Below are 20,864 nucleotides of genomic sequence, written 5' to 3'. Positions count from 1 at the left end.
GCCAGGTGCCACCCCTGCTCACTCCCACAGACGCAGTCACTCCACTACATCACCTTCCCCTTAGTGTAAAGGAGAGCGTAAAGGATTGAAGATAGAGCGGCACGGTGCCATTGCCACACAAAGTGTTTAGAGAGAGTGCCAGTTTGTTTAAGACCCACTGACCCTGCACCATCAAATGTGAATGTAAATTAGGGTTGGGGTTACTAACCCTGACCATTTTACAAAATTTGTCTGGTGCCTAAAAAATAAGACCACCCTGAAAATGAGCCCTAACTTTTTTTTTTGTTGGAGAAAAAAATATGAAACACCATCTTATTGTCAGAGGAAAACGGTATAATACTGTCTCCTATATTTCCTATAACAATATAACTGCTATAAGGCTAAAGGCCCAGAGATTTTTGTTTCAAATTTTGCTTCAGTGTTTTGAGCCAAAGTTAAGAGTGTAAGGAATGGAAAATATAAAGGAATCGCTTAGACATTTCCCTGCTGTTAAATCCACTCCTGACTTTGGCTCAAAAGAACCAGCAAAATCTGCAACAAAAATAGCTGCGTTTCCGCAATGTGGGGCCTATGTAGGGATTCCTATGTAGAAGATTATAGCTACTATAATACTCACCCTATGCACCAGACTAGTACTACTTTCATACTGCCTCTATGTACTGCACCTGGATGGGCAGGTTTGCTGAGTGCAGTTGTTCCCATCGGTTAGTTTCATAGGCTGTAGTTTCTTTGCACTTCTGTTACACTGGACAATAGGGTTTTAGGTTATATCGTTTGCAGATATGGATTCAGCTTCTGCTCTTTCTCAGGTGCCTAGAAACATGGAAGATCATCCCTCTCCATATTCTAGGGGTGAAGTTTTCTGCGCTGTGAAGGATATTTTCAGCAGTTTTCCTCTTTGTGTTTTTACTTTCCTGATGATTCTCACAAATCAGGTTTAATTGGCCAAAATCTGCATCTCCCGCGAGCGACTGCTGGACACGGCATGCTTTACCTCCTCGCAGGGAGGCCATTACTGTAGGGATGGGCCAATTACTGGTCCAAAGAATGATCTCCAATCTGAAAGGAAAAAAAAACTTTATTATAGTAAAATATTCTATACTATAATAGATACAGACAGAGCATGACTTGTGTTATTTTGCATGGCTAGCTCCTATATGGTCTTTTAGGAGAGGAACTGTGTCCAGCAATTGAATCATTCCACTATGTCTGGCGGCCAATAAATAACATGGAAGTACGTTTACTATTTACTGTGAATGATCGCTTCAGCTATTTGGCAGTGCAGAGCTGCAAGGACCCTCATTGTGTGTGGTAGGGGGTAATATAGCCAAAATAGGAGCAGTTCTTAGGCAAGTCCAGGTTCTAACCTTCACACTTGTTTTTACAGATTTTGATCTTGCTTACTTCTGGAAGTGGAGCCACTTTGAGGATTATCTGCAATTCTGCCTGTCACTGACAATCCTAGGGGCTCTCTTCACTTACATCCTTCTAGATTTCCCCATCTTTGTGGAGGGTCTCGGTTTAGTTGCTCTCCTGACTGAGGCAATGTTAGGAATCCCTCAGCTGCTGCAGAACCTCAGGAATAAGTCCACACGGGGGATGAGGTAAGAAACATTGTCCAAATACTGCTACGTTATGTCTGAGAATCTGCATTGAACCTCATTGTAAATACCGCAGCATAAAATTTCCCTTTGTTTTTCTATGGAGAAGTGGCCACTAGGGGGAGCTGCTGCATTACTATTTTTAGTAAATGGATTCTTTAACCTTAGATTTAGCAGGAATGTGATGGGTCCAACCCATAATATTTAAGACTAATAGTTAGACATAGCAAATGTAAGGAAACCATTCTTATGTCTGGCAACCGACCTCTGTGGATTTTCTATTCTTCATATGGATTAGTCAAATCTATCAATAATGTCATTATTACATTTATTACTGCTAACAACCAGCCTCTGAATCATTGTTGACAGGTGGTCATATATCCAATTCCTGTTACTGCGATCACTTACTATAATAGTGATATAACTACATTGGGATCAGACATGAGATCCACACACCTTATACTACAGTAACAGATATTCCGTCTATTACTACTGACAACCAGTCTCTATATCATGTATGAGCGGTTGTCACAGCCCTGCCATCTGTTAGTGACATCAATAAATACTAATACAATTACATTGTGATTAGACTTAATATCAACACCGTTTATACTGCAGTAATGGATATCCCATCTATTACTCATGAAAACCTGTCTCTATATCATGTCTGAGAGGTTGTAATAGCCCTGCCTTCTGTTATTGACATCACTGAATATAATAGTGATATAACCACACTGTGATCAGACATAAGATCCACACACTTTACACTACAGTAATAGCCTTTCCATCTATTTCTGCTGACAACCAGTCTCTGTATCCACACCTGCCAGCTGCATTTAATTTGTCCTGAATTTGGTCCCAGCAAATTTCATCCTGAAAGAAGGAGATTTATGAAAATCCAATACTAGGATTGAGCGATCGGGATCGGAAAAGATCAGATTCCAATCAGCGATCGAGTAAATTTCACGATCGCGATCGGAATTCCAGTCCCTTTTTAGGTGGGATCAAGGTTGGAGGTTATTTCCCACAATGCTTTGCTACTGGCCAAGCATTGTGGGAAACGCTAACGATGTTAGCTAGGTCCCATAGGAATGAAAGTATGCAGCCGGCACACAGCCTTTTCACAGCTTAACCCCCTGCGCGCCGGCTGCGTCCATTCATTCTAATGGGAAACTAGCTAACATCTCTAGTAGCTAACACTTACCTGCACAGATTGCTGGTCCGGTCCCCGTTGTTCTCAGTCCTCTTCTTGCCTCCAGGTTAGTGTTACAGACCTAGGAAGAAGGCAGGGCCTTGTACCCGCCCACATTCTCCTAAGACATAAGCCCCGCCTATTTCCTAGGTCTGTAACACTCAGGGCTCGTTCACATCAGCGTTCGGGTCTCCGTAGTTCAGGTTTCCGTTTCCTGCCTAAAACAGAGGCAGGAGATGGAAACCTGCAGGATTCTCTCTCACCCATTCATTTGAATGGGTGAGAGAGATGTCCGGCCGTGAGCGGCGGTGAGCGTTTTAGGCTCTCCGCCGTGAAACCGGGTTTTATAATCCAGACACAGAGTCGGACATGCAGTACTCTGTGTCCGGATAAAAAAATCCGGTTTCGCGGCGGAGAGCCTAAAACGCTCACCGCCGCTCACGGCTGGACCCGGTCTGAGCTTTCCGACTTCTGGCATGCAGAAGACGGAAAGCTCAGAACGGACAGGAGAACGCTAGTGTGAACCTAGCGTAACCTGGGAGGCGGGGGCAGCGAGGTGAGAGGAGGACCGAGAACAGCGGGAACCGGACCAGCGATCAGTGCAGGTAAGTGGACAGCAGGGGGGACTAAGTAGCCAGATGATTTTTTTAAATCATTCACAGCGTGGATTCTAGCAATTAAAGAGTTCAATTTTTAGACTCCATGCTGTGTAGTGAATAGGATCGTTTTTAAATTCTGATCTCAGATTATTAAAAAAATTCCATTGACTTGCATTGGGATCGAATGGAAAATGATTGGAAATCGGATTTTAAAAACGATCCTGAAATCTCAAGATCGGCTCAACCCTATCCAAAACTATTCCCGTACTGCCTGGAGACTTAGGCTCCATTCCCACGGAGTAATGCGCCGCGCATTCAGACATGTATACACGTGTCAGAGTATGAGTGCTCAAAACAGATTCCATTCACTTCAATGTGTGCCGGCTTACGGGCGCTACTCATTGAAATCAATGGGAGGCTTTTTAACCTATTAATTTCAATGTGTAGTGCGCGTGAGCTGGCACACATTGAAGTGAATGGGATCTGTTTTGAGTGCTCACACTCTGACACGTGTATACGTGTCTGAATGCGCGGCGCGTTACTCCATGGGAACGGAGCCTTAGGCCTCATGCATATGAACGTTGAAGAAAATGGACATTAAAAGCAGATGAAGAATCAATTTTCCGTAAACCTGTCCATTTTTACATCCGTTTGTTATCCATGTACTGTATGTTATGTCACGGGGAGGCAGAGACACCTTACATCATAGGTAAATATAATGCTAGTAGTTTGTCTCTCTGTATATTGTTGAGGCCAGTAAATCCAGCACACACACTGAGAGTCATGTGCAAGACTTGGTTGTGCGAAAGTGGCCTTTGACAAGAATGTCAAAAACTGCCATGTGACGATCATTTTTGCAACGACCATCAAACAGTCATTTGTAAAACAGATGTCGGGAAGGGGTTAAAGGAAAATTAGACACAGAAAATTAGCAAAAAAATGTATATTCCGGGTTCTTTTGTCCTTCAGCTCGTCTCTTCCCATGGACTGTTTGTGCTTTATATCTCTCTATCTTATAAAAATGAATTTCTGTCTGTCTGTTCTTTATGCGCGACCAAACGACTGGACCGATCTTCACCAAATTTGGCACACAGATACTTCAGGTGAATACTCCGGGAAGGTTTAAGATGAGAACCCAACTCACTCGGACGTACTGTTCTGGAGATACAGCTTTCCCAAGACCCTGACCCCCCATTAGCCAAAACAAACCTGCAAGTCTTTCACTCATATTCCAACTGCAATACACACAGTCACTGTACATGTACAATCCAACACTGATAACCAAGCTGAGATACACGCATCAGAGGATTAGATACACAGGTCAGCGCACAATATCATATGTCAGAGGATTAGATACACGTGTCTGCACACAGTTCCACAAGCCAAAGGATTAGATATACACGTCTGCGCGCAGTTCCACATGCCAGAGGATTAGATACGCGCGTCTGCTCACATTTCTACATGCCAGAGGATTAGATACACGTGTCTGCACAAAGTACCATGCGCCAAAAGATTAGATACGTGCGTCTGCACATAGTTCCACATGCCAGAGGATTAGATACATGCATCTACACAAAATACCACACACTGGAGGATTAGATACACAAGTCAGCAAATTGTATTACACACCAGAGGATTAGATATGCGCATCTTCACACAGTACCACACGCTGGACGGAGGATTAGATACGTGCATCTGCACACAATACCACAGGCCGGAGGATTGGATACGCGCCACTGCACACAATACCATACGCCGCAGGATTAGATACGCGCCACAGCACACAATACCACATGCTGGAGAATTAGATACGCACGTCTGCACATAGTACCACACGCTGACCAGAGGATTAGATATGTTTGTATGCACACAGCACCACACGCTGGAGAATTAGATACGCACATATTTACACAATACCACATGCCAGAGGATTAGATATGCACCACTGCACACAATACCACATGCAGTAGGATTAGATAAGCACATCTGCACACAGTTCCACATGCCACAGGATTAGATATTCACTACTGCACACAATATCACACGCCGGAGGATTGGATACGTGCCAATGCACACATTTACACACGCCACAAGATTAGATATGCACCTCAATACATTGTACCACATGCCAGAGGATTAGATACATGCGTCTACACAAAATACCACACACTGGAGGATTAGGTACACAAGTCAGCAAATAGTATTACACACCAGAGGATTAGATACGCGCATCTTCACACAGTACCACACGCCGGCCGGAGGATTAGATACGCACATCTGCACACAATACCACACGCCAGACGATTAGATATGCGCCACTGCACACAATACCACATGCCACAGGATTAGATGCGCACGTCTTTACACAATACCACATGCTGCAGGATTTGATACACATGTCTGCACACAGTTCCACACGCTGGAGGATTAGATACACACGTCTTTACACAATACCACACAATGGAGGATTAGATATGTGCCACTGTAAACAATACCACACGGTGGAAGATTAGATACGCACTACTGCACACAATACAACACGGGGAAGGTTAGATACACGTTAGATACGCATGTCAGCACACAGCACCACACGCCGGAGGTTTAGATACGTACGTGTATACACAGTTACACATGCCGCAGGATTAGATACGCACATCTGTGCACACTTCCACACGCCGGAGGATTAGATACGTATGTCTTTACACAATACCACACAATGGAAGATTAGATACACGCCACTGCACACAATACCACACGCCAAAGGATTAGATAGATGCTATTGCGCACAATACCACACAGGGAAGGTTACATACACGCGTCTGCACACAGTACGACACGCCAAAGGATTAGATACGTGTGTCTGCACACAATAACACACGCTGGAGGATTAGATACATACAGTCCTATGAAAAAGTTTGGGCACCCCTATTAATCTTAATCATTTTTAGTTCTAAATATTTTGGTGTTTGCAACAGCCATTTCAGTTTGATATATCTAATAACTGATGGACACAGTAATATTTCAGGATTGAAATGAGGTTTATTGTACTAACAGAAAATGCGCAATATGCATTAAACCAAAATTTGACTGGTGCAAAAGTATGGGCACCCTTATCATTTTATTGATTTGAATACTCCTAACTACGTTTTACTGACTTACTGAAGCACAAAATTGGTTTTGTAACCTCAGTGAGCTTTGAACTTCATAGCCAGGTGTATCCAATCATGAGAAAAGGTATTTAAGGTGGCCAATTGCAAGTTGTTCTACTATTTGAATCTCCTCTGAAGAGTGGCATCATGGGCTACTCAAAACAACTCTCAAATGATCTGAAAACAAAGATTGTTCAACATAGTTGTTCAGCGGAAGGATACAAAAAGCTGTCTCAGAGATTTAACCTGTCAGTTTCCACTGTGAGGAACACAGTAAGGAAATGGAAGACCACAGGGACAGTTCTTGTTAAGCCCAGAAGTGGCAGGCCAAGAAAAATATCAGAAAGGCAGAGAAGAAGAATGGTGAGAACAGTCAAGGACAATCCACAGACCACCTCCAAAGAGCTGCAGCATCATCTTGCTGCAGATGGTGTCACTGTGCATCGGTCAACTATACAGCGCACTTTGCACAAATAGAAGCTGTATGGGAGAGTGATGAGAAAGAAGCCGTTTCTGTACGTACGCCACAAATAGAGTTGCCTGAGGTATGAAAAAGCACATTTGGACAAGGCAGCTTCATTTTGGAAACAAAAATTGAGTTGTTTGGTTATAAAAAAAGGCGTTATGCATGGCGTCCAAAAAGAAACAGCATTCCAAGAAAAACACATGCTACCCACTGTAAAATTTGGTGGAGGTTCCATCATGCTTTGGGGCTGTGTGGCCAATGCCGGCATCGGGAATCTTGTTAAAGTTGAGGGTCGCATGGATTTCACTCAGTATCAGCAGATTCTTGAGAATAATGTTCAAGAATCAGTGACGAAGTTGAAGTTACGCCGGGGATGGATATTTCAGCAAGACAATGATCCAAAACACCGCTCCAAATCCTCAGGCATTCATGCAGAGGAACAATTACAATGTTCTGGAATGGCCATCCCAGTCCCCAGACCTGAATATCATTGAACATCTGTGGGATGATTTGAAGCGGGCTGTCCATGCTCGGCGACCATCTAACTTAACTGAACTTGAATTGTTTGTCCAAAATACCTTTATCCAGGATCCAGGAACTGATTAAAAGCTACAGGAAGCGACTAGAGGCTGTTATCTTTGCAAAAGGAGGATGTACTAAATATTAATGTCACTTTTCTGTTGAGGTGCCCATACTTTTGCACCGGTCAAATTTTGGTTTAATGCATATTGCGCATTTTCTGTTAGTACAATAAACCTCATTTCAATCCTGAAATATTACTGTGTCCATCAGTTATTAGATATATCAAACTGAAATGGCTGTTGCAAATACCAAAATATTTAGAACTAAAAATGATTAAGATTAATAGGGGTGCCCAAACTTTTTCATAGGACTGTAAGTCAGCACACAGTATCACATGCCAGAGGATTAGATACGCACATATGCACACAATACCTCATACTGGAGGATTAGATACACAAGTCAGCACACAGTACCACACTCCAGAGGATTAAATACGCATGACTACACACAGTACCACAAGCCAGAGGATTAGATACGCACATCTGTGCACACTTCCACACGCCGGAGGATTAGATACGTATGTCTTTACACAATACTACACAATGGAAGATTAGATACGCGCCACTGCACACAATACCACACGCCAAAGGATTAGATAGATGCTATTGCGCACAATACCACACAGGGAAGGTTACATACACGCGTCTGCACACAGTACAACATGCCAGAGGATTAGATACGCGCATATGCACGCAATACCTCACACTGGAGGATTAGATACACAAGTCAGCACACAGTACCACACACCAGAGGATTAAATACGCATGACTACACACAGTACCACAAGCCAGAGGATTAGATACGCGCTTATGCACAAATTACCAAGTGCCAGAGGATTAGATACACGCACCTTCACACAATTCCACACGCCAGAGGATTAGATAAGCACCACTGCACACAATACCACACACTGGAAGATTAGATACACGGCTCTGCACAGAGTACTACATATTAGACTTTTACTCCAAGTTTCCATAGCAACCCAGCCATTTTTCTTCAGTGCTTTATGTCAGCATTAAAGGGGCAGGGCGCTGTGGATGACACTGTTACTCAAGGTCACATACACACAGCTTTACTCCAGGTCTCCATAACAACCGATCGCAGGTTTTTCACTGATATTCAAAATGAGATGCTTATGGACACACACACACAAACAATATGCAAAATACACCAGTGCAAAACTGGACAATTCTTATGGGGCCACTACACAAACAAAAAATGAAACATACCCGTGTAAAGCTGGGTCCTCCTGCTAGTACCATATAAAACTGAGAAAAATATAAGGAAATCTCTGTGTTTCCCAGTTACTCAGCCATGTCCTCCTATATACATGCTATAGGACTATCTCAGGATCATGTAGAAAATGCTCCATACCTTCAAAGAGTGAGGGCAACTAGATTTCTTGTTTACTTTTGGCATTCAGTTCTAGTTCTCGTGTTCCTTTAGGAGGGTCATAATGAGACATACATAAAACATATATTTTCAGTGAATTGCTTCTAAACGTCTCCTGAAAACACAGAACTCGGGTCCATTCATGTCAGTCGTCCCTAGGGTAATGAGACGCCGCTTATTCCAACCAGCCGAGGAGAATTAAGGACACAATTGTATGAAGTCATGCAGGCATTCGCCATCTATTGTGCCAAAGCAAAACACTGTGTAGGGAGCACACACAAATGACATCATTTATTTTATGCTTTCGCTGCAGGCAGATCTCTACTGACACATTTACGAGGCGAAGAGTAATAAATGTCATTTTTTAGCACATAAATATGAATAAGGAATAAATGTGGCATACAAAATCAGATGGCATTCTTTAATGTTGGCTGCATGCACTTCTCATTGATTTGTAACCCTGCCTGGGGGTATAACCATGTAGCCCATGGATAATTAAACTTTGTGGAAGGCGAGACTGGGAAACCTCCTTTAACCTCAGAGTTTATCAGTCTCAGAGACATATCTGAAATATTTAGACTGTGACTGATGGTGACCGCTAGGACTATCTGTGTATGATCCACATGGATAAACAAGACACGTGAGACTATGCACTGTAGTTTTTATTTACTTCTTCTGCAGTATTAAGTGGGAACTCAAAATTGTAGTGGACGAGAGTCTATTCACTAGAGAGTAGTGGTGACACCACTGAGAATGCTGCCTATCCATTAACTAGAGAGCAGCAATGACATCACTGAGAACAGGGCCGCCATCAGGAATTTTGGGGCCCCATACAGCCTAAGTGTCTGGGCCCCCCCTCCCATTTTTGCTTTGCGCGCCGCGGGAAATTTAGCCCCACCCACTGTTATGTTGACTCCGCCCACTCATTAATTTTCCATTTGCCCGCACACTGTATAATCCTCCTACAGTCACCCGTAAATTATATGTCCCCCTCCGTCTCTCCCCTAGCTTCATCTGCCCCCAGATTCATGTCCCCTCCATCTCTGCCCCCAGATTCATGTCCCCTCCATCTCTGCCCCCAGATTCATGTCCCCACATTTCTGCCCACAGATTCATGTCCCTCCATCTCTGCCCCCAGATTCATGTCCCCCCATCTCCATACCTCCCAACTTTTGAAGAACTAAAAGAGGGACAAAATGTGTGGCGCGCTTAGCGCGCCGCAGCAAATTTAGCCCCGCCCACTTTTGTGTTGACTTCGCCCACTCGTTAATTTTTCATGTGCCCGCACACAGTATAATCCTCCTACAGTCACCTGTAAATTATATGTCCCCCCTCTATCTCTCCCCCAGTTTCATATACACCCTTCATCTGCCCCCAGTTTCATGTCCCCCTTCCATCTCTGCCCCTAGATTCATGTCCCCACATCTCTGCCCCCAGTTTTATGTTCCCTCCATCTCTGCCCCCAGATTCATGTCCCCCCAGATTCATGTCCCCCCTACATCTCTGCCCCCAGATTCATGTCCGCTCCATCTCTGCCCCCAGATTCATGTCCCCCCAGATTCATGTCCCCCCTCCATCTCTGCCCCGATTCATGTCCCTCCATCTCTGCCACAAGATTCATGTCCTCTCCATGTCTGCCCCCAGATTCATGTCCCCACATCTCTGCCCCCAGATTCATGTCCTCTCCATCTCTGCCCCGAGATTCATGTCCCCACAGTGTCATGCCGTCCCCTCCTTCATCTGCCCCAGTGTCATTCCGTCCTCTCTTTCATCTGCCCCCAGATTCATGTCCCCACAGTGTCATGCCGTCCTCTCTTTCATCTGCCCCCAGATTCACGTTCCACCTCCCCATTAAACTTACCTTCTCCTCCGCTCCCTCGCCGCTCTCTGCGCGTCTCTCTCGCTGACACATGCGGCTGAAGGAAGGAGCTGACACGGGTCAGCTCCACGCTTCGCCGCTGGGTGTCTCTCTCGCTGACACATATGCGGCTGAAGCGAGGAGCTGACATGTGTCAGCTCCTCGCCTCGCCGCTGCCGCCTCTCTCCCTGACGCTGACATGTATGCGGCTGAAGCGAGGAGCTGACCTGTGTCAGCTCCTCACTTCGCCGCTGCCGCCTCTCTCGGTGACATATATGAGGCTGAGCCGGAACCCGGGTTCCGGCTCAGCCTCATATGTGTCACCGAGAGAGGCGGCAGCGGCGAAGTGAGGAGCTGACACAGGTCAGCTCCTCGCTTCAGCCGCATATGTGTCAGCGAGACAGGCGGCAGCGGCGAAGCGAGGAGCTGACCTGTGTCAGCTCCTCGCTTCAGCCGCGTCAACTCAGAAACAGGAAACAGGACATATAATGACTGCTGCCGGCGCCAGGGGGCCCGGGCCCCCCCCATTTTAAAATTTCCGGGCCCCTGACGTCAGTAGCAGTAGTACTGGCCTATCGGCGGCCCTGACTGAGAATGCAGCCTATCCACTCACTAGAGAGCAGTAGTGACATCACTGAAAATGCAGCCTATCCATTCACTAGAGAGAGGCAGTGACATTACCGAGAATGCAGCAGTGACGTCACCGAGAATGCCACCTATCCATTCACTAGAGAGCAACAGTGACATCACTGAGAATGCAGCCTATCCATTCACTAGAGAGCGACTGTGACAGTAGCGAGAATGCAGCCTATCCATTGACTAGAGAGCAGCAGTTACATCACTGAGAATGCAGCCTGTCCATTTACTAAAGCAGGGCTAAACAATGGTCAGCACACCAGCTATTGTGAAACTACAACTCCCAGCACACATATTTGGCGGTTTTGGAACTCCCGTACACTGTGTGCAGAATTATTAGGCAAATGAGTATTTTGATCACATGTATTTTTATACATGTTGTCCTACTCCAAGCTGTATAGGCTTGAAAGCCAACTACCAATTATGTAAATCAGGTGATTTGCATTTCTGTAATAAGGAGGGGTGTGGTTTAATTACATCAACACCCTATATAAGGTGTGCTTAATTATTAGGCAACTGCCTTTCCTTTGCCGAAAAGGGTCAGAAGAGAGATTTGACGGACTCTGAAAAATCAAAAATTGTGAGATGTCTTGCAGAGGGATGCAGCAGTCTTGAAATTACAAAACTTTTGAAGCGTGATCACCGAACAATCAAGCGTTTCATGGCAAATAGCCAACAGGATTGCAAGAAGCGCGTTGATAAAAAAAAAAAAGGCACAAAATAACTGCCCATGAATTGAGGAAAATCAAGCGTGAAGCTGCCAAGATGCCATTTGCAACCAGTTTTGCTGCAACGTTACTGGAGTATCAAAAAACACAAGGTATACAATATTCAGGAACCTGGCCAAGGTAAGGAAGGCTGAAAAATGACCACTTTTGAACAAGAAACATAAGATAAAACGTCAAGACTGGGCCAAGAAATATCTTAAGACTGATTTATTTTTTTTTTAAATGTAGATTGTGAGCCCACAAAGTACATTTTTTCCCTATCAGTATGTCTTTTTGGAATATGGGATGGAAATCCATGCAAACACGGGGAGAACATACAAACTCCTTGCAGATGGTTTTTTGCCCTTGGTGGGATTTGAACACCAGGACTCCAGCGCTGCAAAGCTGCAGTGCTAACCACTGAGCCACCATGTGGCCCTTAAGACTGATTTTTCTAAGGTTTTATGGGCTGATGAAATGAGAGTAACTCTTGATGGGCCAGATGGATGGGCCTGAGGCTGGATCAGTAAAGGGCAGAGAGCTCCACTCTGACTCAGATGCCAGCAAGGTGGAGGTGGGGTTCTGGTATGGGCTGGTATCATCAAAGATGAACTTGTGGGACCTTTTCGGGTTGAGGATGGAATGAAGCTCAACTCCCAGACCTACTGCCAGTTTCTGGAAGACACCTTCTTCAAGCAGTGGTACAGGAAGAAGTCGGTATCGTTCAAGAAAAACATGATTTTCATGCAAGACAATGCTCCATCACATGCATCCAAATACTCCACAGCATGGCTGGCCAGTAAAGGTCTAAAAGAAGAAAAAATAATGACATGGCCCCCTTGTTCACCTGAGCTCAACCCCATAGAGAACCTGTGGTCCCTCAAAAAATGTGAGATCTACAGGGAGGGAAAACAGTCCACCTCTCGGAACAGTGTCTGGGAGGCTGTGGTGGCTGCTGCACGCAACGTGGATCGTAAACAGATCAAGTAACTGACAGAATCTATGGATGGAAGGCTTATGAGTGTCATCGTAAAGAAAGGAGGCTATATTGGTCACTGATTTTTTGTTTGTTTGTTTTTGAATGTCAGAAATATTTATTTCTAAATTTTGTGGTGTTATATTGGTTTATAAACAAGTGAGATGGGTATAGATTTGTTTTTTATTAAGTTGCCTAATAATTCTGCACAGTAATAGTTACCTACACAAACAGATATCCTCCTAAGATAGCCAAATCTAAAAAAAAAACAAAAAAAAAACACTCCAACTTCCAAAAATATTAAGCTTTGATATTTATGAGTCTTTTGAGTTGATTGAGAACATGGTTGTTGAAGAATAATAAAAAGAATCCTCTCAAATACAACTTGCCTAATAATTCTGCACATGGTGTAGTTGTGAATGGAGCTTACTGAGAGTTGCACTTACCATTCACAAGAGAGTAGTGGCGACATCACTGAGAATGTAGCCTACTTGCCAAAAGTCGGATAGACAAGGGACCCGAAACTCCTGATGTGGAAGCGTTCATGCAGCTGATTTTAAACTAATTTGTATAGCTGTAATATGGCAAGAGTGTAGCAGGAACGTACTACAGAAATTCTATTTGGAGTAAATAGTTTAGTTATTAGAGATGAGCGAGTACTGTTCGGTTCAGCCGATCCGAACAGCACGTTCCATAGAAATGAATGGATGCACCTGGTACTTCCGCTTTGATGGCGGCTGGCCGCTTAACCCCCCGCGTGCCGGCTACGTCCATTCATTTCTATGCAAGCGTGCTGTTCAGATCGGCTGATCCGAACTGTACTCGCTCATCTCTATTAGTTATAAGTTATTAGTTCAGAAAAAGGATTACAGGTATACAAACAGATATAGCAGAATTGACCCAAACTTATGCAACTGGTTAAACTGCTGCAAAGTGATATCTTGTCATTGTTTTTTCTTGTCTCCTGTCTCCTAAAATATTACACTGCAGCAGTTTAACCAATTGCAGAAGTTCGGGTTAAGGTTTCTGTCATGTACGTGCCGTCCTAGCATGTGATGCAGATGTGTCTGTCAGAGGTCAACTTACTCCACTCACTCAATCTAGCACTCACCCCTCACTCAGGCTGCAAACTGAGTGTAAGTTGCACCTCAACATAGTATATGCACCCTAAATACATGCCGCCATCACATATACATGTTGGTCACCAACAGTCAGACACAAACACACTTCAAAGGATAATGGGTTCATAGAGCAATAGAAAGTAACCATACACCAGAAACTATAACAAAATAACACAAAATTGCAAACAGCCTTAAAATAAATTGGAGAAATGCAGAAAAATACGTAAGAGCCTTTTGTCCCAATAACTTGGAGAATCTTCAGATGGAAATGGACACACCCAGCGCTCAGCTGGCATCCGCAAATGTAATATCAGTTATTAAGGTATCATGGTCTCTTAAGGCTTGTGTTTAGCAACACCACTCTGCCAGGGTGCCCCCTTCTCTTACTCTCTGAGGTGGGAGAGCCAGGCCTTATCTTTATCTGGGAAAGAGGGATCACTTTTTTTTTTTTGCCTTGTAAGGGTGCATTCAAACTGAGTTAACGCTAGCTTATTTTGTAGAGTAAAATTACACTTGTAAATTTTGCTATCCCATTGACTTCTATGATATTTTTTTACAAGTGTAAAAATACGCCTGTAAAAAATACGCCTGTAAAAATACGCCTGTAAAATGTCATTGAAGTCAATGGGATAGCAAAATTTACAAGTAGCGTTTACTCAGTGTGAATGCACCCTAAAGCTGTGTTTCTACTGGACACTGCAGATAGTTCATAGTCATCACACCCCCTTCCTCTGTCTGTTCAACGAAGATTTCATAAAACCATAAACTGGATGTTTCCCGGCAGACAGAGAGCATTTTTCCCTGACCTGCTCCACTTTGTATATACACATACCACTGATGCGCACGACCATAATTTTTATCTGCAATTGCGGATCATTCATTTCCATGGATCTATACACACAGCTGTAGTTTTTGTGGGCCATATTTGAAAAGCCATAAAATATGGAGTAGGTCCTATACCTGTCTGTATTTGCAGCTTGGTCCATTAATCTCTGTCTGGGTCAGTGATGACACACGGATATTGTGCCACTTTTACTGACCCATACACTGCACATGGCGTGTCCTCTGCAATGTCTTCTTCCGGGGCTGGTGTCTTCGGGATCTAAATCCCAGATATGCGCAGTCCACTCTGCCATCTGGCTTTGGGCAGAGCCAACTGCGTATGTTTGTGTGGCCAATTTCTTGTGGCCGCTTACTCGAGCATACTGCATGCACAATACGCTCGTATAAGCGGCCATAAGAAAATGGCTGCAAACATGCGCAGTCAGCTCTGCCCAATGGCAGAGTGGATTGCGCATACCTGGGATTTAGATCCCAAAGACACCAGCGCCAGAAGAAGACATTGCAGAAGATGCGATGAAGAGGCATGCCAGTAGAAGATGGAGGCGGCGATGGAGAGTTTTCAAGAGGCACAGGGGAGCGCCCCCATTGCTGCGAGAAAACTCATTTGCATAACAACGAAAACCAGAAATATCTACTGAATAGCGGCATGGAGAAGACTTCTAAAGGTAGCAGAAGAATAGCCTTTCTTAAGGCTATTCCTAAATGTTAGTAGTAAAATATTGGATTTAATGATAGAATTCCTTTAAAAGTAGAAAAGGATTTCTACTTGAACACTGATATCTCCCTAGTAGGAATCAGTGGTCTCTTCAGACTCTCTGAGTATAATAGAGGAGATGTCAGTAAATATAACAAACTGCGTTTCTCACATCCCCTGGGTTCTGGAACAGGCCCCAGTGGTCACTTGGTGTAATGACACTGTGAAGAGCTTCTCTAAGAACCAGGGCCCCTCAGAACACAGCCATCTGCTGAGGCTGCAGGAGGATCAGTTTGCCCAACACCATTATACATTAATTTTTGTGATCAATACAGGCAGTCATATCTACAGGACCCCCCTCTCGCAGCTATATCATAGATCTCCACCATTAAAAACTTGAGTATAAAGTCTTTCCAGAACACTTAGAAAGTCATTAATGATTTCTGGAGGGCGAGAGCCGCACTGAATATGCACAGGCCCATTACCATCACTTTGATTTAGCGTACTACGGGAAGCGACTGCTCTGACATTGTGTTCTTCACCGCATGGATGCAGCATATGCTTTGTGTTATTGGGCCAACACTGTGTGCACAGTAACAGCTTTGAGCTTCTATTATATTTTTATAATACAGTGACTTGAGGAACCGTATCCCATATTTATTCAGTCTATACCTGAACGCACAGATAAGCTGACAACATTGTGCATGTGATGGTATTCACCCTGTTCATCATTCAAGCAGCTCAGGATGAACAAGAGTTTGTCTTCAGTGCAGCTCCTGCATTGTATTCATGAAACAGAAGCCCTGGATGAACAGTTCTTTAGTTCCATTCCAGGTGGAAGGATTGCTACAGTGCAGTATTTATACAGTACATGGAGACAATATAACAATATGCTTAGCAATGTGGACTGATCTGTGGAGTCCTGGAGGAGAGCTTTAAGGCTCTATTCATTTCACTGTGTTTCTCAAGTATGTGCAGCAGTGCAAATGGACCTGATTCACCCATTCAATAACTGGTTCACTTGTGTGAATCTAGCCTAACTGAGATTGATTCCTTTCCCAGGTTTCATGGCTTCAGCCTCCATAGCTATTAATAGAACACTGTGATTCAGTGATCATTACAGTACTTATGAGCAGTGCAGTGGCCCTGGGGCCCACACTTGGATAGCCTTGGTGCTGACAGACAATAAATTGGACTATTATTTGTCAAGGTGAATGGTAAAGGCAGCACCTGCCCTAAGCAAGGAGATGGATGGGCATTTAGCGGGTGAAATGGGTCGTGCCTACCTCTTATTAGAGATCAGTGTGGGTCCATGGACATTCATCTCATGCTTTCTGTCTTGTATCTCTTCTCATTAGTGTGAAGATGGTCGTGCTGTGGACGGCGGGCGACTGCTTTAAGACCTCGTACTTCATTATTAAGGCAACCCCGGCTCAGTTTTGGCTATGTGGAGCCCTGCAGATCTGCCTGGACATGCTCATTCTCTTCCAAGTCTGGTACTACAACCAGCAACCCCATGTCAAGTTTGGCTAAGAGGCTGTCAATCTCCAAAGGATGGGACACATGGCCTAGGGCCACAAGAACTGAAGCTGGAGCCCAAAGAGTGCTGCATTGGGTGACTTGTATTCTTTGCAGTACAAGAAGGAGCAGGGGCCCATATAGAAAAATGAAAATGGGCCCCTGATATACACTCTACTACCCACCACACATCGATACTTGTAATCTTATACATCCCTTGCTCCCTTTGCACCCTGGATACGCAGAAGGGGTTTCTTCTTTAAGACAGCCATTTCTGACCCACACCGGCCTACTCCACGGACTGGATAAAGGCTTATGCTACTATAACAGACACCAGCTACAGCAATTTTATTTCATGTGTTTGCCTTGTGGTATTTTATACACGAAAACAAGAGATCTAGATAAAGTCAGGATTCACCTGGGAGACAATGTGAACAGACGGTTCCAGGGATGTCAGTATTGTACAGAAAGGTAATGCCCTGTTATTTGGTGTCAGAGGTGGACCGTCCATTCAGGCACACACACTATGGGGAAAATGAATGTGTCACCAAAATGGCCTAAACCAACATATTTTTTTAAGAATGTTTGATGATTGTATTTTTCATTTTCCATGCCACTGCCTATCTTTTTGTTTTTTTAATTGTACAATATCCTACTATTTCCTCTATAGCCTGATAGCAGCCTTACACTTGGTAATTCTGTAGGGGGTTTTCATTTCAATGACATTTACATCACACACACAAAACTGATATGAGCACAATAGAATGTCACAGCTAACACCCATTGTGACATCATTACATTCACCACTGACAATAGATGATGTCACAACTTATCTACTCCCCTCCCTACATAGTTTCTCTATCATAGACTCTCTCATAGACCTCAGTTCTAGATAGGGAGCATCTGTACTACATTTAGCACAGTGGCACATTATGTATGGTAAATTTGGTGCATCATACTGAAAATGACAGACTAACTTTCCTACCCTTTTCTCTAACTTATTTTACACAAATAGTTTGTGAATATTTTTGCGTTTCGCGGGCCCCTAAAAGAGTAAAAGAGAAGAAAGGAAAAGGCAAGGCAAAAAGACGATACCGTGCTCCTACATATTCTTATTGCAAAGAGACTAAATACTGTCCTAATAACACACAAACCACAGCCTGCTTACTAGTGGATAAAAAGGGATGATAGTCAATCCAAAATGCCCAATAGTGTAGCTAGGTGGATGAAAAATAGCAGTGAAATGACTGTATTATGTAGTGTGGAAAACTCGGTAATTTGATAAGATTTGTCGGATTAACCTGGATTCCCTCATGAGGAAAACTACTATTGTTTTCCAAATGTGTCAGAAAGGAGAACAGGCGTTCGGCATGGGGACCACTTCTCCCATTGGACCAGTGCTTGCCACAATGAACCCATGTGGATTGCCACCAATCTAGGCGCTAACCACATACTGGACTTGTTCTGTGTAGCAAGAAATGTCCATTGTTTTTATCCACAATGCTTTCCCAAATATGGATTTCTTTGCTTTTAGGAATTTACATCTGAACTCAACATATGAACACCAGGCAGTACAGTCTCACATCAATTGGTAAATGGGTGCAGGTTTGGAGTGGGACTGACCAACCTCTCAAGGAAATCCAGTAATATAGAGTATAGAGCAGCACTCCAATACAAGGTCTGCTGAGGCTGTTAGGTAAACCTTGCACACCGTGTTCCTAATTATTATTCAAATCAGATTTAAGTGTCATAAAGGTTTAATTTTTTTTTTTTCAATGAAACTCCTGGCTGGTCTTGTGTCTCAGGGCTCTTTGGATCACTGAACTCAGTCTCAGACACCTGTAATAATTAGTTTGCCAGGTGAGCCCAATTAAAGGGAACCTACTTAAGGCCGGGACCCCACGTGGCGTAAATGCAGCAATTTGCTCACGGCGGAAATGCTGCAAGAAAAACTGCACTGCGGACATGCCGTGATTTCCAAAGCCAGCACGGTTTTGGAAATCGCAACATGTCAATTATATCTATAGAAACGCCAGCAGTTTCCCCATATGTATAATTGAAACAGAAAGTCCGTGGAGTAAACCTCTGTGAACTTTCTGTTTAAAGATCTGCAGGAAGAGCCATGATGTGTTGCCGCCGTGGTTTTTCCCACAGTGCTTTTTTGCTGCGGGATGCCACGTGGAGCCTTAGTCTAAGACAGCTCTGCGATTTGGCAAAAACTGTGGCATTTTACAGTACCTGCAAACTGGATGGGATTCTGTCTAATCCCATCCACACATTGCAGAAAAATATCTGCAGCTGTTATGCAGCATGTCAATTCTACCTACGGAAACCCTGGCATTTTCCATATAGGTATAATAGGGCCAGAAAGTCATCCACACTGTATAATATGTATAATATGGCAATTTCCAGTGACATTGGGGTCACTTTTCTCTCCCTTGCCACATATTATGGCATTTTGGATGAACTATCCATGCGGTTTTATCCTCTCGTGTGCAGGGTGACTGTATTTTATTTTGGTCAGGGGACAATCGTACACATCAGGGAGAGTGTTTGCCTACATAGGCAGTACGGAGACTTACAATTCATTCCTGCTCCACTAGGGATTCTGGGTAAAAAATATGCAAATCTGTTCTCCAGGATCCCTATAGAGGGCAGCATCCTTAACATCATGAACGACTCAGTTATAAAGTCTTTTTAATCATAATGTGGATTTAATTGCCAAATCAGTATTTCTGTCCCAAAAGGAACAGATTCCCAGCTATGGACAGCGCTGTTTCGGCCTATTGGGCCATCCTCAGTATCCTCAGGGATACTGATTTGGCAGAGTGAGAGACTATAGACCAGGTTCACTAGGTTCACACCTGCGTTCTGGTCTCCGTTCTGTGGTTTCCGTCTTCTGCATGCCAGAAGACAGAAAGCACAGACCGGGTCCGGCCGTGAGCGGTGGTGAGCGTTTTATGCTCTCCGCCGCGAAACCGGATTTTGTAATCCGGACACAGAGTACTGCATCGCCGACTCTGTGTCTGGATTTAAAAAAAACGGTTTCGTGGCGGAGAGCGCAAAACGCTCATGGCCGGACAGCTTTCTCACCCATTCAAATGAATGGGTGAGAAAGACTCCTGCAGGTTTTCGTATCCTGCTCTGTTTTATGCAGGAAACGGAAACCTGAAGTACGGAGTGCCGGGCGCAGATGTGAACGAGCCCTTAGTAATAGAAAAATGCTGTACCATCTTTTTCTTAGATCTGAACAAACATTTAGTTGTGACTTGTTACATTTTTGTTTCAGAAAACTGATGGAAATATTTAATACATTAGCCCTGAGTGTCTAAAATGTGTAAAAAACCTGGAGCACAGAAAGTGCACTATTTTTTTGGTGCAATTTGATCCAGAATTGTGGCTTGATTCTATCCTGACTATAGATAAGGAACATACGATACCATGTTATCTTATATTTGCTATATGGAAATTACATGAACAGAAATTATATGAACTTACTTCAGATAGGTTCAAGCTTTACTCTGTGGCCT

The 20,864-nt window shown here is 43.9% G+C and overlaps 1 protein-coding gene across 2 annotated transcripts in view; it reads left to right on the top strand.

Moving 5' to 3' along the window:
- The window catches only part of LOC142213734 (solute carrier family 66 member 2-like), a 68,904-nt gene extending 48,806 nt beyond the window's left edge, over window positions 1-20,098 (top strand). For both annotated transcript variants that reach the window (XM_075282192.1, XM_075282191.1), the window contains 2 exons: window positions 1,388-1,604; window positions 17,175-20,098. In XM_075282192.1, the coding sequence (XP_075138293.1) occupies window positions 1,388-1,604; window positions 17,175-17,349 (392 nt within the window). In that variant the 3' untranslated portion in view covers window positions 17,350-20,098. The remainder of the gene's footprint in view (window positions 1-1,387; window positions 1,605-17,174) is intronic.
- The last annotated feature ends 766 nt before the right edge of the window (window positions 20,099-20,864 follow it).

The sequence above is a fragment of the Leptodactylus fuscus genome, chromosome 7 (genome assembly GCF_031893055.1).
Source record: "Leptodactylus fuscus isolate aLepFus1 chromosome 7, aLepFus1.hap2, whole genome shotgun sequence".
Taxonomy (NCBI): domain Eukaryota; kingdom Metazoa; phylum Chordata; class Amphibia; order Anura; family Leptodactylidae; genus Leptodactylus; species Leptodactylus fuscus.
This window is presented reverse-complemented; position numbering and strand designations above follow the sequence as displayed.